Source organism: Anas acuta, chromosome 1 (assembly GCF_963932015.1).
Source record: "Anas acuta chromosome 1, bAnaAcu1.1, whole genome shotgun sequence".
Lineage (NCBI taxonomy): Eukaryota > Metazoa > Chordata > Aves > Anseriformes > Anatidae > Anas > Anas acuta.
The window spans coordinates 124,490,003-124,516,744 of NC_088979.1; the positions used below are offsets into that span (position 1 = coordinate 124,490,003).

The following is a 26,742-nucleotide window of genomic DNA, read 5'->3' on the forward strand; positions in this document are numbered from 1 at the left end:
AAAAAAAGAAATAAATCTAAGACAAAAGCACAGCATACATCTAGGAGAGAAGACAAAAGGATGAGAGTAAACTTCAGTATTGCTTAATGACTCACAGAGCTGAGGCAGGAAAAATGAAAGTCGATATTCATTCTCAACTTCCAAAGAGTGCTTATTGTCACCAAGCACAACACAAGAGAGATGATGAGACCTCCATAACCAGCATCTCTTATCTTCTGTGTCCCCACAGTAAATCCTGACCATTCTTTGTGTTTAAAAGTATGTAGATATAAAAAATAAATAAAAATAAATATAAATATCCCCTTTTGTATGGTCTTATCTTCAGCTTTGCTCTTATTTGTGCTTTTTTTTTTTTCCCCAAGAGAGTTTTTTCATACCCACTGTTATCTAAGGCAGCACTACTACTGTGACAGATCTGACTCCGTCCAGCTATTCATTACAAACAAAGCAAGCATTTATGTGCCGACATCAGAGGAGTTAGCAGGAGCAATAGGAAGAAGAAATTAACACAAAACTGTTTTTACTATGAAGACATAAAGATACAATGCATTTTTAAGGTAGCAATTTCATGTAAGTCAGAAAAGTCAGGTAATGCTAATGCTCCATGCACTGCACCCTCTGTGATGGTTACACACGTGATTATTAATAATCTGTAGGCTAAGACAGACAACATAACTTTCACTGTGCTGTTTCCAACAGACAAGGTGCCTCAAGGCTTAAAAATCACACTTGAAAATTCTGCAATCAATATCAACTAGTTTGTCTTCAATGGCCATGTGTTTTTCCTTTTTCTTCCTTCAGAAGCCTTGTCACATTCTCAATATAACAAAAAGAGTGATGGAATTTTCAAAAAGTATATTTGCCTTTACTGCTCAATGCTTACAAATATATTATGTTCTAACACCACTAATATACAAGTGTTAGACAACTTTATCTCAACATATTTTTCAAACAATGATACTGTGAATGAAAGATACTGTGTATGTATCTGCTGGTCTGAATGCTGTTTCTGTGAATCTAAAATGTTATTGCACTGAAATTTAACAGAGCAGACAGAAAAGCTATTGGAAGCACAGCCTGTACTGCTCTGGTTCATACCATATCCCACAAAGATACTAAAATAATTCAGAAAGCTTAAGAGCTTCCAGATCTGATCTAAAAATCGGGAGTTATTAATATATATGTAAATTATATACATATAAAATTATAAAATTGATATAAATAAAAATTATAGGTGAACTTCAACTATAATCTGCATAACTATAAACCTGACTGCTCTTTGGAGTCAAACATTAACTAGATGAGAATTGCTTAGTATTGTCTTAGAATTGCAATGAAATAAAAGACATCTGCAAAATATTTCAGTCAATACAATCTGTTAACAGGAAAAGAAAACCTAAGTTCTGCAGTATGTATAATTTTACTATTCACGACTAATAAATCTTCATGTTACAGGAACTCTTGTGATTATAGCCCTCAGTTCTCCTCAGAAATGCTTCACTTATTTCAAAGGCTTAAATGTAGGTAAGATAGATGTAATACTACACAAACTGACCAAGAAAGAAAAGCACTAACTTTTTTAGAGCCCATTCCAACTCATTCTTTTCATTATCTGCATCATGGAGCTGGGAAAAAATTCTGGCCAGTAACTCTTCAAAACTGGAAAGTAAGTGAGATTCACCTTTTCTCAGCTGCAACCAAAGCTGCTTCACATCACTTTCACTGAAACAAAAGATTATAAAAGATTATTATAAGAGAATATTTCTCAGTGTACAGTAAATGTTTGCCGCATCCTAGTAACAGAATGGAGGCTTCAAGGCATTACTAGTCAGAACACAAGTCTAATTAAAAACAAGGGCTGTTCAAGCAGACTCAGATTGGAAAAGGATGAGGTAGGTGGGAAATTATAACAATCACTTTTATTCCAAAATATTGATCATAACATCAGGTCATGCATGACTGCAGGGAATCACAGAAATTTCTTGTTTGTTGGATGCCTTGTTAGACACTTCATCTAACCAGAAATGGAGAAGAAAGGGGATAGATATCTCATCTGTCTCCTGTGATTAGTACCATCCCGTCACTTTTATGAGAAGCAGAGAATTTTCCACCAATCCAGTAGGCACGGGACAGTGGAAAAGCTAATCAAAAACATTTTGTCATGACAAATGAATGAAACTCAGGCTCTACTGTGAATGATACATTTTTTAAAACACTTTGCTGAAATTTCCTTGAATAATTTCTTTTCTTTTTCCTTCCTGACTCGTTCTCTTCCACATGCACTGTTAGGCTGAACCTAGACAGCCATGAGTTCTATATTTAAAGGACAAAATGAGGATGAGGATATAAAAAGTACGTCAATCACTTCATATTGAAAGTCTTTCAGGATGACTGCCAATTAGCTCTTTTCTATAACAGGCAGTCAGGTTAGAAAAGCACTGATAAGCATTTCTATTTCATGATAAGGATCACTGATACATTTCTTAGACATTCTTATTATCTGTCCAGGTTCTCTCCAATTTTTGTCCCTGTGCTTTCTTTGATACAGTACATTGATTGTGATTAACCAATGAACATCAGACCAACGCACAAAAAACTCAGCAGTGGATGTTTTTGGATTCTTTGTTTCAGAGGACATCATCCTGGTCCTGGAAGAGGTAAGTGTCATCATAGCAATCACAATATGCAAATAAATGCAGAGCAGAGCAAACATTCTTGTTTATGGTTAACAGGTGCACTTTAAACACACTCCTTATCAAAAAACAACAACAACAAAAAACAGTCACCGTGCACTGTTTGTGTTTTTGAAATCAGTAGCACCCGTGAATTCTCAAACAACATACTAGAAATTATCTATTTTCAAAATCCATGGTATGTCAGTGGTATAGTTTTCATATGGAACAGACATGTTTCACATGACTGCAGTGCAGTAGCTTTGCTCTTGGAAACTTTGGGCTGAATGTAATTTTATCCTTTCTAACGGCTAAGAAAATGAATTTTTAAAGAGTCACCGTGTTAATGAAAGGCCTTATTTCTCATCATTCATCTTGAGTTCCATTAAAATCAAACCACAGAGTTGAATCATAAAAGATTGTGTAATCTATTACTATTGCTGGTAAAACTCACTCCTCCAAGACCTTTTTTGCTCCAAGCCGATCCATCAGATTTGAGAACTGGAATTCCTCATCATCATCATCTCTCACAGTCTCTTCACTTTTAGGTAGGCAGGCTGTTTCAGCTTCCGATTGTTGCATTTCTTTATTTAAAGCAATCTGCCCCAAAAGAAACTGGCCTAAGATTTAAAAATTACATAGGTTATAAGTTTAGCATTTTCAGAAATCACTATAAGAAGTAATGTCATTGAAGAACACACCAAAGATCAAATTAAACAGTAAATATAACTTTTAGGAAGGAAAACACATTTGTTTATGGGAAAACGGAACATCATGAAACAACTAAATCATGAGGCCTGACAAGAGGATATTTGAGGTCTGTGCCTGGTTTTGTCCTCAAAATTCACAAACACACTGAAAAAGTTCAGACTTCCATAAACAAAAGACATAAACTGTGGCAACAAGCACTTTATAGATGGTTGTGCTCCTAGATATGCTTAAAATTTCTTAATATACTTCAAATTCCTGCTTGTAACTGAATATCAAAGCTAGATTTTTTTTTCACGTTCATTCTTCCTCCATTTGACTCACATGTATTTTAATTCCTCTAGACTTCACCACTACATTCTTTTCTTCCACCTATTCAGGATATTTCTATTAATAATAGCAAGATTCAGGCATTCCTGGCTATTGGAACCACAACATAATCATGAGGGACTTGCATGGAAGTTATGAGACTTTCTCATCAATTATTCACCATCCAGCAACACATCATGTTGAGACAGGGAACAAGATAAAGTATGTTGAATATATAGGTTTTAGCTAACACAATTGTATGCTAATAACCCCAAAGATAAGGGAGTAAAAAACTGTATGCATAAGATAATGTAACCAGCAAGAACTGGCTTGACTGCTGAAGATTTTTAATGAAAGTAAAGGTCAGAAGTTTAGCAGCGAGGAAGACTTCTGGCCTTCATTAAAAGACCATTGGAGTATGCCAGACAACCACCCAAGGACTCCAGTACGTATGCGAATAGGTGTGGGAACCTATGTTAATGGTTATTTGCATATCTGATGAGTATGCAAGAGACTTACAATAAATGAAATTAATATGCATATATCCCACTAATATAAACACACTGCCAGTAACCCTTGGTGTGTGTGTGGGTTGAGCGGAGCAATCCCACACACACCCAGCACCGTAATAAATACCTGCTTAATGACTTTGGTTATTGAGTTTTCACTGCATCAATGTTATCTTGGATTTGCTCTAGTAAGGGCAAATACTATAGAAGAACACTATAGAAGAACTGATTGCAAGAACTAACCATGGTTTGACAAATGAGTTGATTCAGTTTAAATTAACATGAGTTTAAGCAAGAATACATATTACTGAAGTTAGCCGGGTTGAAAGGCTCAAGTAAATTAACAAACTGTGAAACATTCTAAATTATTTTCTCAAAGTGTGAGGGCGTGGAGGGGATGATAGGTAAAAAAGTACTCTGGATCCAGAGTATCGATCTCAAAAAGTAGGGAAACTGAGACCCCGCAATGAATATATCAAACAAAAATGCTAGCCACATCCTGGAGATAAAGAGGGTAGATATAAAGACAAGTGAGTGAAAAATTTTAAGAACTGCAAAGACTACTAAAAAGAAAAAAAAAAAAAAATTTTTTTTTCTTTTGTAGCTTTTTGTTTGTTTTGTACCTTCTGCTACATTCATAAAAAGAAAACTAGGAAGACAAGAAGAATAATAGGTGTTCATCAAGTATTATGTGTTATATTTGTTATATGATGCTCATCCACCCAAGGACTCCAGTATGCATGCAAATAGGTGTGGGAACCTATGCTATGATTCTTTGGAGACCTGGAGACCTGATGAACCTATATTAATGATTATTCGCATGCCTGATGAATATGCAAGAGACTTACAGGAAATTAAATGAATATGCATATATCCCACTAATATAAGCACACTGCCAGTAACACTTAGTGTGTGTTAGTTAGGTGGAGAGATCCCCCACACATCCAGCGCCGTAACAAAGAATACCTGCTTAATAACTTAGGTTATTGAGTTTTCACTGTGTCACTGTGCCATGACTTCCCATCTTACACAGGAGAGAAACACCCTGGAGCCTTTTGGTGAGAATGAACTCCTGTAGACATCTTATAGACATCGTTTGACCACTTCTTCATATAACTGCTGTATCTGGGGAACAGTTTCCCTGTGTGCATCGTAAGTGTACTGTTAGGATAAAAGATTCAAGTGGAGAGAAAGAACCCAAATAAGAGTCTATATAGGAGACATGCTTTCCAAACTCACTGAATCCTGTGGTGAACTCCTCTGGGGTAAGTGACCCATTGCCATCCGCATCCAACATAACAAAAACTTTTTCAAGCTCTTCCAGGCTAAGAGGTAACTCAGGATACAGTCTCTGAAATCACAAAACATGCTGTAAGTTCACTCACTACCACAGGATAAGAATGGAAGCTATAAACAAGACAAAAATCCCTGTAATTTAGGCTTTTTTTTTTTTTTTTTTTTTTTACCCAGAAGGAAAATTCAAATATATCTCAAAGGCTGAAACAACATTAACTGAGGAAGGTATGCTCTTATGACTTCATGACAAATTTATCTATAATCCAAGCATAAAACCCAGAATCAAAGAAAGAAATGTCTTCACAGTCCTTGCAAAAACAGATGTTAAAACTTTATGTATATATATGGGTCTTTTACTAGGTGAAAATATATGCTATTCAGTTTTGGAAAGACAATAAAATGAGGATAAAATAAAGGAAATTCTCTGTGGATTGGGATTTACCAAAATTACCACTAAAAACATAGTTGTTACTTTGCATTCAGTAACTTCAGTGAGATAATACATACCGGAAAACCCTATAGCACAGCAAGCATCTGCACTCTTATCTTGCTCGGCTTCACAGAATTAGCACAAGGCATCACAAAATTCAGCAACACAACTGGACAGAAAGTTATTGACAGGTACTATTGAGCAGTATACTGTGAGGTTTTTGCTTTTTCAACATAAGCAGTTAAAAGTCTCTCACTTGCATATACTCAGATATGTTTTTGTTTCTGAGGATATGGAAAGCTTCTCTACCTCTTTTCAGATACTTAAGTTCATTGTAGCTTGTAGTGAATTTATTTTGCCACTGCTCCCCATTTCTATTTCATCTATTAGTACTAAGGTAAAAATGGATTAGCACAATGACATTATGCTTTGAAATCATGCATGAGTACATTCCTGCTTTGTAACATTTTTTTTCATTGTTTCTACCTTCCCTGCTTTCAATTTTTTTTTCAAGTCTTCTTATCATTTTTGCAGTGTGTTTTAAAAAGATTTTGTAGTGTGGTTGCTTCTTTTCAACAACTTTAGAAAATATGCATTTAGCCCTCAAATTGTATGATTATTTTAAGAACAACTTGATTAGTTTATTTTGAACACTGAAAAATGCTAAAATGCCTTTTCTCTACATTTCCTGCATGTATATGTGATTCAACTGAGAATTTCACTTGTCTGAAATGTGAAACCAAAGTGAAAGACCCTGATTACAGAGTTTGGCTGAAAACAAACAACAACAACAAACAGAAAGGTAAAACTAGTGGACAGAATATGTTGTTGATATGGGGGCAAACTGCAAAGCAATGAATTTGCTGGACTTTCAACTTCCCCAAAAATAGAATTCCTGGGACGATTTTTTAAACTGCACTTACTTCAGCTTTGCATTTATTTGTTGCTTTTTCTGTGGAAAAAATTGCAAGGATTATCATAGAACCATACAATCACAGAACAGCACGTAAGACTTCAAAGACATTACTTTAAATCCTATACATCTCTTTAACTTATCAGGAGGGTATTACATTTTCTAACTCTACATTAATTGGTCTCAACTCATTAAGGGCATTGGGAGTTTCTCTTATTGTACATTCCACATAGCCAATTTTGTTTTACCTGCATATCTTGGCAAGTGATGAAGCCTTTGCCTTCCACATCACAAATCTGAAAGAACTCATGTGCTTTTCCCAACACAGTTGGTCCTGGGTCCTCTTCTCCAGTCCTGCTCTTCTCTGCATCTCCTGAGGGCACAGGACTGGTACACTCTCCTTGCATTCTGTCCATTGTCAGAATCTGGTCACTGAATATTTTGGGATGCTGCTATCCCATTTACTTACAAATTCTGGTCTGAACTCTGTGCATGGTAGATAAGAAAAGGAGTAAATTAGACTCTCTTAATTATACTTTCAACAATCTCTTAGCAACCATCTCTTTAATTAGGCACAAAATCTTAGAAGAAGAAAAAGCTTTTTGAAAATGCATGCCTGCACTAAGGTTGCACTAAGGATACTGCAAATGGGATAGTGAATGAGGAGGTGACAGTCTGAGTGAAGGACAAGATAAAAAATATCCTAGTTCTGAAAAGGAATCTCAAAGCAAAATCAGACAGTTTAATAAGAAATACAGATAATCAATTAACTGGAACAAAAAGAAAACACAAGAAAAACATATTAAAAAATATTTAAAGTTACTACAGTTATTCAATTGGCACGCTTGTGACTGATGATCTTAACACCACATTATCACAATTTGTATCCAGTGCTTTGGAGTACAGTATGTGCATATGATAGCTAATGAATGAAAACTGACTGATGACTGATGGAATCTGATGGATTGTTTCTTTGAATTTATATTTTAAATCACTAAAATTAAGAGAGAAAATGTATTACGGAATTCTGAAACATAAGTTAGGTGTTTGACTTTCACCTGTGAAACAGATAATTGCTAGTGAGCTTGGTGGAAAGACTTCATAAATTAAACACATTCCCCCCTCATGAAAATACTTGTGTGCAGTTCATGTTTGGGTATAATTTTATCTTAAATTAATTCTGTGAGTTCTGATGGAAATATTTTTCCCTCTCCAAACTTATTCTAAATTGTACAACATGCAGTATCAATAGAAAAGGAGCAGGCTTTTGCAAACTTCAGATAGGTTCAAAGGCACTATTGAATACCCATCTTTTTCCATGGCTCACCTTATGTTTGGTGAGACTCACTGTATGACCCTCACTCATTATCAAGTGGGTAAATCAAGTTTATAAAAAGTCTCCTTCGCTGGAGTACTGTGTAATTGCGACAGACTAAGAATGTATACAGTTACCCATGCTCAGATGACATGCAGCAACTTGACTTTGTATCTTGGATTTGTCTTTCTATTTTTCTGAATAGGTCTGTCTAAAGTAGCGACAAATTTGTCTTATGATTTTAAGAGAGAAATAGATTTTGAGAAGCTTTTCATATGAAGGAAAAAGCCCAACTGGCACAATCTGGAATAACTCCAACAGAGGCCAATGACAATTATTTGAATCTGAAATGTACGTCTGTAGTCTCCAGACTACAGGTCTGGGCATTGCATGGATGTGAAGGTAGAATCTAAGAAAAATAGAACTTTTTCTTTTCTACTCTGTTTATTAGGTAGAAAAGGCTCTGATCACACAGAGTAGGTCAGCCAGAGTCTACTCAATTCTGTGCTTGAGTTCTAACAGGCAGTGCTTTATACATCTTAAAACATACCATCTTTCAAGACATTCTTAGATGTACAGTTCCTCACACCTGTGGCTTGCAATGGCTTTCCATTAAGTTCTGTCCCTTTTCAAAGTGATTTATCTATATTGGCTATGGACCAGGCTACTGGACTTTGCATGCTGCAGATAAGTACAAAAAGCACTGTAAACCAGCCTTGGACTTCCATCCATTTTCGGATTTTGATGAGCAAATCACTCTCATACTCTAATTCCATTTGGCAAAAATCTACAAACCTTTGATACCGAGTCAAAAGAACACATAGTTGACAAATTAGTCAGCCTTATCTGTAGGACCACGCAGAATTGTATCCCAAGTGGGGGAAAGACAACCTAGGCTTGAAAGATGTGCCTGTAAAAAACAGGTGAGGAACTCATGGTGTACACATGTCTTTTGACATGTAAATCACTTAGTTTACTATGCATATCTAAGTTGGAACAACAGAACAAGAAAGAACAAGATGGTCTGAGCATATGCAAGAACTGGGTTCAAGCAGTGAACATAGTGAGGAAGACTACTGACAACCACCAGAGGCCCCCTAGAAGACCACAATCAAATGTGGTCAAACAAATGTGCATGTGTCAAGAACATTTACATATTTTAACGAATTACAGGAAATACTATGAATATGTTGATTATTTCTATGAAATATAATGAATATGTATGTTTTGATTGTGTATAACCCCTGTTGTTTGGATGGTTTAGCACGCACACTAGGTGGAGAGATTCCCTGGGCATCTGGCACCATAATTAAAGAACACCTGCTTTCTAAAACTCCAACTGAGTTTATTTGACCAACTTTTATGGTATCACCTTGGTAAATCTAGCATTCTGATTTAGCTTCAGGGCTCTTCCCAATGGAGCTGAGCACGCAGTTCTCAGAACATTTTTCCTCATTCTCTCTTGCAACTCTGAGCATCCCAGTATTGCAGTTCAAATACTCTCCAAAGCTGAAAACATTTTAATGACCAAAAAACTTAGCTGTCAAAATCCTTCCTAAGCAGTTATAAACTTAGACATTTCCCAAGACAGTTCTCAAATGACGGAGCAGCAGGAAAAAAAAAAAAAAAAAAATTTTTTTGAGAGCAGGCAAAAGTTGGCTATATACACTACCAGCCTGCTTTAGGAAACTTCTTGCAATGGGCCTTACTTCAGTTATAACACACGACTATGATTCTATGATTCTATGACATACAAAAGTGCTTTATCAAGCACAGAAATCTGATGTTTGAACAAAGCATGCGCACAGCAGACTGACCTACTCATTTCCGTAGCGTGTGAGCCCTCTGGTGGGCTCACAGCACTCTACACCCCAAAAGTCAGCAAAGCTTGTCATAGCGCCTGCGACGTTCCAGCAGGCCCTGGAAAATGAACAAGGTTAGTAAATGTTGTCACAGGCATTTGACTATTACACCTGCCTGGTCAGCTATACCTTTTCTCTTATTAGGAAAATTTCTAGCTTAGGAAGTGTGACCAACCACTATGGGAATATACACTAAGGGAAAGATCACTCCCTAATTGCTCTGTCTCCTTATCCCTTTCTTGAAATTTCTAGTATTAGCCAGTCTCAAAAATACAATATAAGCTAGGTGAATCTTTGCTCTGAGTCTACATAGCCAATCTCACAAATGAATTAGATGGAAATTAGATGGAAATGCCCCAGCAAGCCAGACTTAGACTACCGTGGTATATAGTCTAGATGAGATTCTCCTTTGACACTGATTTTACACACCTAAACTTCATTTAATTCAATAAAGCTCATTCTTGGCTGAAACCAGGGTATGAGGTAACCAAAATCAAGCCATCCGTTTCAATTTCTCAGTGACAGTAATACAAAATCAAGTTTAATTATATCAAAATTCACTGGAACAAGTGAAGCCAAAAATGATCTTGACAAGATTTCACAGAATCACAGAATCACAGAATTTCTAGGTTGGAAGAGACCTCAAGATCATCGAGTCCAACCTCTGACCTAACGCTAACAGTCCCCACTAAACCATATCCCTAAGCTCTACATCTAAACGTCTTTTAAAGACTTCCAGGGATTTGTCTCAAATTTCAAGGGTACTAGATAAAATCAAATTTTTCTTTTTCAAATTTTAGCAATTTCACAAAAGACACGATTGCAGGAACAGACCAAACTAATCATGACAGTATATGCTGCTAGTACTGTCCATTATTAGATTTCCTTAAGAAAAACTATCCAAATAATAGATAGCCAATTGCATATGAAAGAATAGAAATCTGAAACCAGATTTAAAAAAAAAAAAAAAAAAAAAAGGAATAAAAAAGCACTATGCACTGCTTGATAAAGTTATTTACACTTAGTAAACAGCCCAGATATGATTCAGAAAATATCATCATGCTTTCTAAATACTACAAAATGAAATCATGCACCATGGGAACCTCACCTTCTCGCAAGTTGCCCCACCATTCATACACATCATAAAAAATCACATAGCAAGCATCTTGAGTACAGAAAAAAAAAATAATAGAGAATGAATTAAAATTCTTAACCATCAAGGCAGCTTCCACAGCAAGTAGGTTTTTCTTAGTTCCTGAAGTGTCCTGATACTTTACAAGTGCTGGTAATAACATGAAAAATTAAAACTGCAATTTACCCTATGTTACTGGGTTAGCAATGCAATTGTTCCAAGGCCAGTTTTAAATAAAATAGGCAGTTCTTTTCACTCATCCATCCCCTTCAGAAACTAAATGGTTTACAAATTCAAAATTCTGTTAAGAAACCCCATGTCCATTCCTTTAGCTACAAAAAAAAAAAAAAAAAAAAAAAAAAAAAAAAATCAGCATGTAAACACACGTCATATCACAATCTGATGAAAATGAGCATAGCTCCAAATGATACTAACCAAAGATGTGGGCTTTATGAGATTTTTACAGTTTATTAACCATGAGGTATTTTGGGACTGGTCTTCAAAAGGTAGGTCATTGCTGGTACTTTGATCAATCTGGTTTACTGTAAATCACCAGGCTTTTGAATTGCACAGCAGTGCTGATGCACAGATTTCACAAGTCATGAGGTGTGACAACCCCATGCACTGTAACTGTGACGGTTAAAAACTTACCAAGCTGTTTTACCTGCATTTATGTCTCTGAGTTTCTAAGTTTCAGTAAAATATTTTTTAGCATTTATCTACAGGTAAAAACTTTTTGCCTTATCTTTTAAGTTTAGAAGACTTTTTCCAACACTCATACAAAGAAAATAATGAAATGATTATGAAAAATTATATGGCTCACAATAGAAAAAAAAAATTAAAACACCAATATCATCCAGGGATACAATTTACAAGCTGATAGTTTATTGCAATTATAACTCCAGTATGTATAAATATATTTTTATATATATATATATATATATATTTAAATATATATATATATATATATATATATACACACACACATACTTGCACACACCCACACACACACATATATACTTAGGACATTTATATATATATATGTATTTTGCTGCACAGAGCCTGACTGAGGAAAGCATCCTTCAGCTGATAGATGTAACACCCAGCCCTGCACATCTTGAAACTAATGAAAACAGTTAAATTCTACAGATTCTCTGAAATTAGATCATTTACTCACATGCTGGCATATAGATTGACTAGCCCTGCTTTAGCCTCTTTTGAAAAAAGTTAGCAGCGCCTTTTACAATCACTGTGCCTAATTTTTCAGACTCTTATTTTTGAAGGAATTTCCCTGTTAAGATCTGCTTTATAAGTCACAGCCGCACCCTGTCAGTTCTGCAAACATTGACACAAACGGCTGCTAGTGTATGGCAAGAAAAAATTAACCGCAACATTCAAGAAACTTCTTTTTTTTTTCTTTATCCTATACCCCTTGTATTCAGGTCTGTGCTAAACACAAGAGAAACAAAAGTTCTCTCTTTTGCCTTTAGCAGCACACTTCAAAACACAAATCGTCAGAAAAAAACATGTAGTAAGTTTACTTAAGACCATGGTTACCATAGATTTATACAAAAAAATGTTCTTATGAGAGGCAACAGTTATGTTTTACAGATACTGGAAGATAAGAACAACTTTCCCTACAACCAAACTATCATTTTCAAAATAACCTTTGTTATTTTGTCAGCTTCTGTAACCTGACTGACATATGAACAGGGAAATCTTCAGAACTGACTTAGTGTCAGAGTTATCTTTTAGCATTATGTTGAAATTTCTCTAAAGCTGATAAAATGTAACACCATAGTTATTTTAAGCTGACATAAGCCTACTAAAAGAAGCCATTCTCTTTCCTATCACCATGCCCTGGCCTTAGAATCATTAAGGTTGGAAAAGACCTTAGTATACATTACATTTAGTCAAAATCTGTTGTATCAGTATATATAAAAGCATCTTGGTAGCGGTAAGTATCCTTTTTAACTATCATTTACTGTCATCATAGGCATTCAGTATGAAGACCCTGAAGGCAGTCACCAGTCACAACTTCAATTATCTTTTGTATTTGCAGGGAAGCATACAATGAAAATCAATTAGGCAGCTCTAGAAGTATGCAGGACATAAAGTGATTTTGCTGTGACACTGTTTTTCTTGCCCTAGTACATGAAGACTGTAGAAGAGACACTACAAAGAGCATCAGTTACAGCACTTTTAGGCACCACATTTATAAAATATTCTTTATGTAGGAGTTACAACACCTGGCACTCCAGTACACTCAGCTGTCATTCCAATTGCAAGCGTCTCACCCCTTTTTGCCCTAGTACTGGTACCAGTATTACACAGAGATGTAAAGAAAGGCAAAATGAGCTAAAGCAACATGCTCAAGTTCACAACAGTAGGCAGTGCAGTAGCAAATGAAGCATTTTTGACAACCACTGCGGTTCTAATCCTGCTGCCTTACAGCATGAGTGTTAACAAAAGGGTCAACACTCACAGTGGCTCCAGAAACATCCCTGTGCCACCTCTGTTCCACTGTCAGCAGGTCAGCCACACACCAAGCAAACAGGTGGGGGTGCTTCTCTTCCCACAAGAGCTTTTCCAGGTTTCTTATCAGTAGGTGCCTCCCACACATGTTGCAGGAGACTATGCCATCAAGGTATGCAGCTCATAGCTCCGAGAGAATGGACAGAAATGTTGATTGGCACTTGGGGACAGGAAATGTACTAATAACGGATATCACTTGCGGGCTGCCCTGAACCTCCTAAAACCCTGCCCAGGCCTGACAAAATTGCAAAGGCAGCATTCTCTTGCAGACCTCCCTCACAGGAAGCAGAGCTTGCAACAGGAGGAGCATAGAGGAAGAGCAGAGCACTGTTGAGACATCAGGGAGAGAAAGGAGAAGCAGCTGTCACTTTGTGCATTTCCTCCAGCAGCATTGCTAGGGGGGTTGATCTGGCTCTGCACACTCTTCTTATCTTTCCTCTCCTGACACTTCAGGCCCAAGATACCTTCCCCCAACTCACCTCCTGCAACGTCCTGCAGGCCCCCAGGCGAAGGTGCAACACAAGCCCTGCGCGCTGACTGACGGATGTTCCACACACGCCTCAGGGTGGAAGTAAAAGTGCAGGAAGATTGAAACAACTTTGTTCAGGTACGGATAGCATAACCCGGTGACGAGCAGGCTGCGCCCCGGGGGCGGGACAGTGAGCCAGTCCGGCCTCCCTCCACCCACAGCCAGTCCTTGCCCACACAAAGGGGGCTGTGCAGTCAGAGTACAGATCACACCTCGCCTCTGGCAGGTATAACTCAGAACCAGCAGTAAGTCAACTCAGAGAGCCAGGGGAATTCAAATTTGAAATACCCTCCTTGATCCCTACTGCAGCCAGGACTAAGTATGTGATCGCTTGCTTCCTGGGGCAAGGCCATTAACTTGAAATCTCTGTAACCTGAATGATACAGGGCAGAAGGGTTTGGAAGGGTGCAGGACAACTCATCCAAAACAAGAACTTAAGGTGATAACTAAAGTAAATGGACCAACTAGGATCTTCCAAGCTTGTGATTTTAAATTGTCCCAAGTGCAGTTTCACTTGCACAGAAGATGGTAACAGGAGACAGAATTGATTTCACATTCATTTGATTCAGAAATTTCAAGTAGCCCAAAGTACATTTTGAAAAATGTTGTGCTAGGGTATGTTAATGTCTACCTTAACATACCTGTTAAGGAACATTCCCCCTACCAGGGAACAGATTCTCTGAGTACCCCTCTAGAAAAGAAATATACTTTGTTCTCATCACTGCAGCATGTCACAGCTGTAGAAGAGTACTTTGTGCATGGTGTTCATAATGTACTTCAATTCAGCAGACTTGCTAAAGCAAAAACAAAGAAACAAACAAAACACTCCCCTCCCCCCCCCCCAAACAAACAAAAAATAATAATGGTGCAATTCATCCCATTGTGTTTGACCCCAGAATGGATAGCTTCTTGATATGAGAAATAATTATTAAAAAAAAAAAAATATATATATATATATATATATATATATATATATCAAAGGGACAGCTGAAATAGCAATACAATAGGAGGTGGTATAAAGACCACAGGATCACAGAATCAATTAGGTCAGAATCTTTTCTGATAGCCAGTCTAAACCTCCACTGGTACAACTTGAGGGATGTCACTTGTCACCTGAGAAGAGAGACTGACACCCTTCTCACTGCAACTTCCTTTCACGTAGTTGTAGAGAGCAATAAAGTCTCCCCTGAACCTCCTCTTCAACTGACTAAACAACCCCAGCTCCCTCAGCCACTCTTCACAGGACTTGTGTTCCAGATGCTTCACCAGCTTCGTAGCCCTTCTCTGGACACACTCTAGGGTCTCAATGTCTTTCTTGATTTGAGGGGCCCAAAACTAAACACAGCACTCAAGGTGCAGCCTCACCTGAGCAGAGTACAGGGGAACAATCACCTCCCCAGTCCTGCTGGCTACACTATTTCTGATACAAGCCAGGATGCTGTCAGCTTTCTTGGCCACCTGGGCACATTGCCAGCTCATGTTCAGGCAAGTGTCAACCAACACCTCCAGATCCTTTTCCTCTGAACAGCTTTCCAGCCACTCTGTCCCAAGCCTGTAGTGTTTCTAGGTTTAGTCAGGACCCAGCACTTAGGCATGTTGAACCTCATCCCATTGGCCACTGCCCATCGACCCATCCTGTCCAGGTCCTTCTGCAGGGCCTTCCTACCCTCTGGCAAACTGATGCTTCCCCACAACTTGGTGTTGTTTGCAAACTTACTGAGGGTGCACTCATCCAAATCATCAATAAAGATATGAAAGAGGATGGGCCACAACACCAACCCCAGGGGAACACCACTGGTGACCAGTCTCCAGCTAGACTTCACTCCGTTCACCACTGGGCCCAGTGGTCCAGCCAGTTTGCAACCCAGCAAAGGGTGTACTTGTCCAAGCCATGGGCTTCCAGCTTCTCCAAGAGAATACTGTAGGAGACTGTGTCAAAGGCCTTGCTGAAGTCTAGGTAGACTATGTTAACAGTCTTTCCTTCATCCATCAGGCAGCTCACCCAGTCATAGAAGGAGTAGATGAAGTTGGTCAGGAAAGAGCTGCCTTTCATGAACCCATGCTGGCTGGGTCTGATCCCCTGGTTGTCTTGCACATGCTGTGTGATTGCATTCAACATGACCTGTTCCATCACTTTTCCTGACACCAAGGGCAGGCTGACAAGCCTGTAGTTACCTGGGTCCTCCTTACAACCCTTCTTGTAGATGGGTGTCACACTAGCAAGGCTCCAGTCACATGGGACCTCTCCAGATGACCATGACCACTGATAGATGATGGAAAGTAGGCCATCAATCACATCCGCTAACTCCCTCAGCACTCTCGGGTGCATCCCATCGGGGCCCATAGATCTGTGGATGTCTAGCTTGCCTAAATAACCTCTAACATAATCCTCTTCAACCAATAAAAATTCTTCCTCTCTCCAGGTTTTCTCTATTGTTTCCTGGCTCAGTAGTGCATGGGGGCTAGTCTTAGCAGTGAAGACTGAAGCAAAGAAGGCGTTCTGTAACTCCGCCTTCTCTGTATCTGCCATCACCAAGGCAGCCACCTCATTTAGCAGCACACCCACATTTTCCTTAGTCTTCCTTTTGCTGCTATGTATTTGAAGAAGCCCTTCTTGTTATCCTTGATTTCTCTTGCTAAATTTAATTCTATCCGGACCTTGGCCTTCCTCGTTGCATCCTTGCATTCTCTGAAAATGTTCCTGTATTCCAACCCAAGCGGTCTGTCCCTTCTTCCACAATATGTATGCTTTCTTCCATTTTTTAAGTTTTCCCAAGAACTCCTTGCCCATCCACACAGGTCTCCTGCCCCCCTTGCTTGACTTCTTTCTCATAGGGATGCACCGATAGTTCCCCCTGAACAATCTTCGGGCTAAGCATTGCCACTTCTCCTCCCAGATGTAGGAGCACCAAAGGGTAATAGTCCGAGGGTTGAACCAAAGTGGGAAGTCTCCTGATGATGTCTTTAACCCAGGCCCAAGGAAGGCAGCAGACTTCCCTTAGAGAAGGGTCCCTTCTACGTACAGGAGTCTTTTCAGTTTAATCTGCAAACTCGTATTTTATCTAGCTTTGCTAAGGCAAAGTGGCCCTCTGTTCCCCCTATTGTGGAATCACCCACAACTAAAACATAACCTTTTTTTCCTCCTGCCAGTGGTTGCGATACTGGGGGTTGGCCTTTCTGACCCTGGCTATATCTCTGGTGGAGAGGAATCATCACCTTCTCCATCCATCTATTGCCTTTCAGCCTCCAGGGCCTCACACGTATTGCTCAGGGCTACCTAATAGCATGAAGGCAAATTTCTCCTGCCACCTCGAGCCTGGATTTGTTTCCATCTATTCACATCCTTGCAGCTTCTGCCTTGTGTCTGCTGGGGAATGGATACTGCATTCCCTTCTTGTTGGGGAATTCCCGGTGCCTCTTCTCTTGACAGAAGTCAGAGCTTGGCACCACCATCTGAATCCCAGATGCCCCTCAGTTTTTCCACCTCTTCTTGTAGCTCAGCTACCATGCTGACCAGGTCTTCCACCTGCTCACATCTCACTTAATCGTTATATCTGCAGCTGCCCAAAGATGGTGTGAAGCTTTGGCACTCCCTGCAGCCTGACCTTTGGATGGCTACATGCTTTTTCAGAAGCTCACTTTGGGTCCCCACCTCCTTTTTGCTAAGTGTGGATGTGGCCTTCCGCCAACTGTTTGCCATGACTTGTTTGCCATGAGCTTGCTGCTGCACCCTGCCTGTGTGCATTGCTGCACAAACTGCCATGCCACACCCTGACTGCTGTGCCACACCATGTTTGCCTACCTTGTTTGCCACAGTCCTGGTTGCTTGTGCTCTCCAGGGGATGCCTGTGTATGATGGTGGGGGGTGGAGGGTTGCTCCTGGCTCGGCCCAAGCAACAAACTCCGTTGTAGAATCTTTTCAGTTTAATTTGCAAACTCATATTTTATCTAGCTCTGCTAAGGCCAAGTGGCCCATTGGGGAAATACATCAAAGCAAAATCAAAAAGTGAAAGAACAGGTCCTACAGAGAATGAAAGAAGAGTGGGACCTTTAAGCCAAAGAGGGCATAACCATCTTCAAGTATATAGAAGCTTGTTAGATACAGGACTGGAGAAAAATACTCTCAGTGCAACCTAATGCAAAACATAAGAAGTAACAATCTTCTGCTGCAACATGACAGACTGAAACTAGACACGAAAAACAGAAATCAATGAATAATGGCATAGGTGATCATTCCTTGAAAAAGAACAGGCCATTGGAACTCAATGTTACTTGTAGCCATATTTAAAGGAAATTCAGGGCTTACAGATATAACAACTAACAGAGATACAAAGCTGTGCATCTGAAAAGGTAACATTTTTTCCTTTGCTATCACTAATATCCTTTAAGATATTATGAAAGTGTTATTTAGCTTGACCTAACCACATATATGAACATCTGGATCAAACTAGATAAAAAAATGGACTTCTATTCCTTCAGTTTTGAGTTTTCAAGCAAAAGCATGCAACTTGTGTGCTTCTTCTTCAGAAAGACACTGAAATGTGTCATAAAAGCCTCTTCTCTTACTCAGAGCCTGAATTCCCTAGCTGGATAATTTCTCTCATGATCTTTCATCATTTTTCATCTTTCATATTTCTTCATCTTAAGATAAAGTGCAGCATGGGGTGGGTATGGGGAGTTAACTGTGAAGGGAGATATACGAAGCAGGTTGAAGTTCCTGTGGAAGACCACAACAGGACAGTAAGAAAGAAATGTCATGAAAATAATTTCAGGGGAGCACCAAAGGCAGGCAGAAAAGGATTTTTGCATTCACTTACGTAAAAAATTAAAAACTTTATTTTATGTAGAAATTGATTTGTGATTTGAATTGTGAGTAAACTTGTGTGGGAGAATCAAAATCTATTTACAAACAGTCTTAATGAAAACTCTCCATCCGATCCTAATTGTAGCTTTTAAGGACTAAGGGAACCAGTACAATCACTTACTTTTCCATTCTGCATAACACAAACCCAAGGCTTCGTTTATATCACAATAAATTTATAGATTTTCATAAAATTACTTCCAATTTACTTCAAGGTAAGGGAGACAAGCAGCAATCAAGGAGAGAAAAGATCTGGGAAAAGATGTTGTGGGCTATGGATGCTATAATCATATACATGTAATTCCTCATTTTCAGAAAATGACTGGTTAGAGTAAAAGCATAAATAAAACTAAAGAGGAAGGAAAAAAAAAAAAAAACTAACAGGTCATATATCAGAAGCACAGTGTCCACAATATAACTGGGAAACATGAGAAAAACAGAAAAGGTATTAAAAGTGACAGCACTGTGACAGCACTGATGATTCCAAAACAGGCCAGAGAGGACTTTGGAGAGAGACCACTTGGCATTTGTTCTTAGATGAATCTACAAATACAAATTCTAATGTTAACAAAAAATACTATGTCATTTCTGTGCACAATGATGTAGAATCTCAAATCTCTGACTGTTGATTGTGTCTGCATTAACCTTTTTTATTTCTAATATCTCCAACAGAACAATTAGTTTTCACAGGGTTGGTAAGAAAATTTTCCTCTCCCAAATGATAGCTTCCTACGTAGATGGAGAAGAAGGCTGCCTGCCTTGCTTCCTGCCGGTCTCTGTGGAAGCTGTAAGCAAAACCATTTGTGGATTAAAATTGAGATGCCCTACTGATGTAAGCAAGGGAAGCAGATAGATTCATTTACTTCCCAGTCTGATCCTTCAGTATAGAAATATTAATGCAAAACAACTAATGTGCATGCAATAATAATCACAGAACCTCCTATTTCCTTTGCAGCACTATCTTCTCTGATTTTTGTTCCCTAAATATTAACAGCTCTTAAGGATCCATACTGAAAAAGCCGAGTGAAGTTAAATGAAACTACCCAGTGCTGTTAGGCTCCTTGAGAAATAAACCTACTGTAAGTAGTTAGGGTTTTAGTGAAAATGCACCTTTTCTTCTTCCATCATGGTTTTGAATGCTTTATTCCTAACTGATTTTAAAAGTGTTTGTTATCATGCTGGGTGCCTGGAAGTTCTGCTCATGTGGAGAATTAAGAAGGACAGGGTGGAAGAAGCAGCAATAATATTCTCTCAGTAATTCAATACCTCTAACTCTCTGATTTCTTTGTATAGTATTCTGAGAAAATAAGCATTGCAGGATATTGGACAAAATTCCCCTTGCACTGGAAAGTCTAACTAAAAACCATTAAACTTTATTCCAGCACCCCAACAAGGAAACTATCAGAAGGAATGACTGTTTCACAGTGGTCAAGTAGCAACAGTACTACTATTGCTAATAACAAATCACAGATCACAAAAAAATACTATATTAATCTTCATGTTTCCAACTAGACCATCTCTCCAGGTCCAGCAGCGCCCCTCTCCTTGTTGGCTCACCTACCACCTGTGTCAAGAAGTTATCCGCAATGTTCTGCAGTAATCTCCTGGACTGTTTGTTCTGGGATGTGTTGTCTTCCCAGCAAATAGTGGTCCTGCAATCACATCTGCCAACAACCTCAGCACCCTTGGGTGGATGCCGGCATAGGTTTCTTAGCATAGGCTTAAAATTACAGTAGTAAGCAGAATGCTTTAAAGAATTCCAGCATTTTTACACATCCAAAATTGTCCTTACTGAAGTCTAGGTACACACTCATTTGATTTTCATCAAGGTCTAAAACAATACTAAGATCTTTTGAAAAGTCCCAGGGTGCAAAATACATTATCCAGATCCGGGATCCTTCTGAGTCTATGCTTAAAGTAAACGGAGTTAGAAACTGGATGACAATCTCAATCACTGGGTTATGCAAATGCCAGAACTACAAACAGCAGCAGGTGCTAGGCAGAAGACTGCTTGCAGCTTTAAGTCAGGAAATGTCAAGAGCAATATAAAAATAAAACCCCCACCCTTGAAATAAAACAAACTGCACTTCACAGTTTATTTGTGGTGATGGGTTTTTATTTCAGTCTGGAGAGCCATCATACTGTTCAGCTGCAAGGAGTAGTTTTCTTCTACATTTATGCTGTCATTAACAGGCCTATTTGATCTTTCCATGCTGATACAGCCTTTAATTGCACCACCCTGGGGGAACTTGATAGTAATATTCAAATTGGTTGCCAAAATTGGAATCATAAACACAGCGCAAGAAATTTACAGATTGACTATAAAACAAATCGTAGTAACTGACAGGTAGGAAACTACAGGTCTTCTAACTTGACCTGCTCTTGAGTCATCTCACTTGCCAAAATAAAGGAAATACGTTTGACTTTATGCTATTGTGATCTGCACTAGTATAAATTCAATTGTGCTATATAAATAAATAAATAAACCTCCAGTATCAATAAAGTAAAACTTTTTCAAAAATTGAGCTTTAATCATAGAATGGATCTGTCTGTCATCTGTTTCAACCTACTGCTCAAAGCAAGGTGAGCTAGAGCAGATTGCTCAAGGCCTCGTGCAATTGGGTTTTGAAAATCTCCAAGGATGGGGACTCTATAACCTCTCTGAGCAACCTGTTTTATTGTTTGACTATTCTCACAGTAAAAAAGCTTTTCCTTATGTTTAGATGGAATTTCCTGTATTTCAATATGCATCTATTGCCTCTTGTCCTTTCACTGGGCAACACTGAGTCTTGCTTTGTATTTATTACCTCACAACCATGTATCAGCACAATACCTTTCAGACAGTGCTCAGCTCATACAGCTGCTGAATCAGCTGAGTATTGCAGTATTGGCCAAGCACTGCCCTCTTGGTGGTAGAAGTGCAGGCTTCACAGTTGGCTCATGCTCTCGGTCTCTTTCTTTCATCTAACAGAGTCACTGCTCACTGCAACCAAGCTGCCTGCTTGTTTTCTTTGATGGACCACGGTTTCCTGTTCTTGGCAGCAATCAGGCATAGGCTGAATGTTTCACAGCAGGAAGGGTTATACATTAACTTACGGTGTAAGCACTATTTCTAATACACATTGTTATGTATGGAGTGGTGGTTCGTGTCAAGAAAATGGTTAAGAAAGAGGGGGAGGATGTGGGGGTGTGGCCGTGGGGGTCGGAGAGTCGCATGGTTGATGATGGCATTGGACTCTTAACGATGAGGCCATCAGGAATGTAAAAGAGTTTAGAGGGAACAAAGAAGGGTGATTCAGGAGACTCCATGCAGTCTCGGGTTGCTTGTTCTCCAGTCCTTAAGGCATGGAAATTTCTGGGTGCTTGCTGTTGTTGTTATATTCAAAGTTGTTTGACCAATGAAAAGTTGTTTTGAAAAGAACTGCTGTGGAGAGAAGGGTATAAGAGGGGAGCCTGTTTTCAAGATTAAAAAAAAAAAAAAAAAAAAAAAAAAGGCAACGCGATGTGATGAAGTTATGTCATCAATAAAGAAGCAGAAAGAAGGAATGAAAAGGAACAGGCTAGCAGAATAGAATGGAGACCAGGATGGGAACAGGCACACTGATTGCCTCATGAAGATAGGTTCGGCCAAACTCAGCAAACCGCTCAGAGAAGCTCGTACTGAAAGGCACTGGAAATAGGTGCACCGGAGCTGGGGGGAGGCTCAAGCTGAGAGAAGCGGACCGGCGCACACAACTGCCTCTCGCTGGTAAGCAGCTGCGCATTATGGGGAATCATACGTCCTTAGTAACAAAGACTGTCCTGGTAACCTTACAGCTTATTCTCCTTCTTGGCAATGGGACAGTTTGTGGTCCTGAGACATGGGACCAGGCTGAGGTCGGGGTGTGGGACTCTGCAACTAAAAACGACAAGGTTGCAGTGGGATTGCTCGGCACCTGGTGAGCAGTCTCTGAGGCCTTAAAGAGCCATGTGGGACCACAGTCAGAAACGTGTGGTTTGCCAGACAGTGAGGGAGCTGCAGGCTCCTTTACTGATCCGACTGCTACACCATCGGCCCCTCTGCTGCTACAGCCATCGAAGGCTTTTGCTGTTACGCCCCCTGGTGACCTGGACGTGCCTTTTGACCCAGGCCTATTGGCCTTGAAAAGGAGAAAAACTAAGGGGAGACCTCATCGCAGTCTACAACTTCCTCATAAGGGGGTGTCGAGAGGCAGGAGACCTTTTCTCCATTAACACCAGCGACAGGACCCGCGGGAATGGAGTTAAGCTGAGGCAGGGGAAGTTTAGGCTGGACATCAGGAAGGGGTTCTTCACAGAGAGAGTGGTTGCACACTGAACAGGCTCCCCAGGGAAGTGGTCACTGCACCGAGCCTGACTGAATTTAAGAAGAGATTGGACTGTGCACTTAGTCACATGGTCTGAACTTGGGTAGACCTGTGCGGTGTCAAGAGTTGGACTTGATGATCCTTAAGGGTCCCTTCCAACTCAGGATATTCTATGATTCTATGATTCTATGTATTTATGCACATTGATAACACTACCCCCACAATCCCCCCAGCTTTCTGTTCTTGAGGCTAAATAGTCCTATCTCTCTCAGAATCTTTCTATATGTCAGATGTTTCAGCCCCTTAATCATTTTAGTGACTGTTTGCTGGATTCACTCTATATGTCTCTCTTTTACTGTGAAGCCTAGAACTCAACACAGCACTCCAAATGTGATCTCACCAGCACTGAGGTGGAGGGGAAGAATGACCTTCCTCAACCTGCTGGCAACACTGCTCCTGATTGTGAGTCACCTAGCTATGACATTAGCTAGCTCCCTCACCTCTCATAGATGTATCCCATCAGGTTCCAAAATCTTGTGTATATCCAGTTTGTTTAAATGTTTCCTAACCCTATCCTACTCTACTGAGACTAAGTCTTCACTGCACCAGACTTTGCCACTTGCCTCAGGGGCCTGGGAATCCTGATGGGATTCCCCATCAGGAAAAAAAAAAAAGGATTAGGGAAAAGGGTTCACAGTTTCCCTAATCTTTGTTATTGTTTTTGTTACTTGTAGATGCCCGTTTTGTTGCACATGTCTTGCCAGAATCAATACCCAGTTGGTTTTGGCTTTCCTAAACCTACACGTGCATAGTCAAGACAGTGTCTCTTTATTCCTCCCTGGTCACCTGACCATGTTTCTACCTCATGTATGTTTCCTTTTTATGTTGGAGTTTAGTCAGGTCTTCATTCATCCCTGCAGGCATGTTGCCACTTTTGCTTGAATTGTTGGGCTCTGGGATGGACCATTCTTGAGCATAATGTATAAAAATAAAAGAACTTATAAATATTTATTTCCATATAACTTTCATTAGAAATGTTTTTCTTAAATCATAGGTAGCTCAGCATTGGCACATTTTATTGTTTGTAATCAAAGCTGTTGCATAAACTGGCACTTCTTCCAGTAAGGCAATATCAATTCAGTAATAATGCATGAATTAACAGGTTGAAAAGCATGAAAATCAGCAGTCCAAAAAAAGACAAAAGATCTACATTAGTTATTTTCATGTCCCTGAAGAGACCCAATATTCTCCTCTCATTATTCATCATCCATTGCAGTTCATTATATTCTACCTTATGTGGCTTTCAAAGCAAACCATATCAGCCATCTAATCTACAGTGATGTATTTCTTCTGCTTTAACACTGGAAGTACAGTCTTTGTGCATTCTCAAATCTGTCTAACAGTCCCTTTCCCTCAGGACAAAGCAAGCCCACTTCTGAAATATCAAAACCCACAGCATTCCCAGGAGGACCTTCATATCAGCTCTTCATGTGGATATTTTTCTGTTAAGTGGGGTAGAGAGCAACAAGCATGTGGCTGCCTCTACCATCTGCTCTGGCCTAAGACTGCTCCTGTTGGGCTACTGGGGCCCAGACCAATGCCTGGGGACATCCCCCAGCCCAGGCTGGGGGATGCAGCTGCCATTTTCCCTTTTGCAGGTTTAGCCAGTAGCAAAACTGAGCAAGTATCCCAAAAACACACAGACAGACAGACAGACAGAGGACACTGACATGACTGGTCACACAGGCTGCCCCAGTGAAGGGCTGCCTTCAACAGCAGTTACACATAGGACTGACATAAAACAGACATAGCCTTTCTCCTCTCCAGCTGCTAGAGATACAAGTTCACTGTTGAAGACATGCACACAGCATAATCACAGGTCCTCTGAGTACCAGGCATGGCCTCTCTGTTTGTCTAGCACCCCCAACTCAGATCCTTGAGTACCAGTGCAGCCCACAGAGGTCCACCTAACACCCCTGCCAGGATACTGGGCCCCTTACCCACCTATCCACCAGCTAGTCCAGCTTGAAGTTCACATGTACTCACACACTCATCCCTCAGGCACACCACATTGACAGGCCCCTTGTGCGCACCAGCATGGAGCCCCTGCCTGCCTGATACATCTGCCTGGATCTGAGGCTCCTGCTACTTGCCAGATAGTCCAGCTTAAAGTTTGCTATTGAACAGACATACACAACAGGTCTGGGGATGGTACAGACACTCAGTCCCTTGAGCAGCTGGCAACAGGCACACAGACTGCAAGCCATGGCCCTGCTCCAGCTGATGGTGCAGAGCCCTTACCCGCCTCACTCACACTGGTCCCCCTCAGTAGCTGGTTTGGGAAAATATACCAGTCCAACCCCATAGCTGGGAGTAGAAGACCCCACTTGCTCCAGTAGCTGGCACCACAGGCCAGGGACGACTACATCCCAAGTCTGACTCCAGTAGCTGGCAGTTTGTTCACAGTGGTCTCCCCAGCAGCTGGTGCCCTGGTTTCAGAGTTTGTAGGATCCCTTTCAGATCCAGGCAGCTACAGCCCCTCCAACTGATGGTAGGACCCCTACTTACTTCAGTAGCTGGCAATAGCTGGAGCCACCTGTACAGAAGATGAAATTCTCTCCAAGTCTGTGCCATGATACTGTTTTAAATTTTACTCAAGATTCCAGTTTGCTGAACCATAAACAGACAGACTTAAAAACATACTGCCATTAAAGATCTTGACCTACTTTCCCAAAAGAAAAAATATTCTGGCTGATATCCACCATTAATTATATACTAACCACATACCCCTGCAGTTATACAGAGGAGGTAAACTCTGTATTTTTGTCCACAAGCTGGCAATCTTTGATGAAGTGTTCTGTAGATTCCATCCCAGGAATAGCTGAAGTGCACTAATAGTGAAAAGCTCTATTTTAGTCACATCTCTTCCACCCAAGGCTTTTAACAAGGTTAAATTTAAATGAATATTGTCTTCCAGAATGCACATTTCATAAACAGTGTTGAATACTGTTCAGTGAAGGACTTTGTGCATCAGAGGAAAGCTTGTAGGAACTAACTCTCTTATGTAGAATGTTTGATAGAAACCTGTTTTATGCAAAGAGACAGAGAAAGATTATATTGTGAGATCAGTCATTCCACCATACTAGCTAAACACCAGGAAAAATTGAGATCTATTGCAATAACTAGTATATGAACACAACAGCTGTCCATGCTTCATAGAACAGAAAGATTTAGAGTAACAAACATATTTTCTTCTCATATATTAATATAATACAGAACATTTTTTTTCTCCTTCCATTGCACTGAAGTGTTCGATTAAGTATAGTAATATTGATTTCACACACTT

General features: G+C 39.8%; 1 protein-coding gene across 5 annotated transcripts in view; it reads right to left on the reverse strand.

The window, feature by feature from the left end:
- Positions 1-14,332, reverse strand: part of CRACR2A (calcium release activated channel regulator 2A) — a 62,665-nt gene extending 48,333 nt beyond the window's left edge. For 3 of the 5 annotated variants that reach the window (XM_068700485.1, XM_068700448.1, XM_068700478.1), the window contains exons 1-5: positions 14,161-14,332; positions 7,086-7,323; positions 5,438-5,549; positions 3,127-3,292; positions 1,576-1,722 (exon numbers count right to left, since the gene is read on the reverse strand). In XM_068700485.1, the coding sequence (XP_068556586.1) occupies positions 1,576-1,722; positions 3,127-3,292; positions 5,438-5,549; positions 7,086-7,253 (593 nt within the window). In that variant the 5' untranslated portion in view covers positions 7,254-7,323; positions 14,161-14,332. Of the gene's footprint in view, positions 1-1,575; positions 1,723-3,126; positions 3,293-5,437; positions 5,550-7,085; positions 7,324-9,969; positions 10,073-13,631; positions 13,806-14,160 lie in introns of those variants that run through there. The other 2 variants (XM_068700458.1, XM_068700468.1) reach the window with 2 other exon arrangements.
- Positions 14,333-26,742: the final 12,410 nt, after the last annotated feature.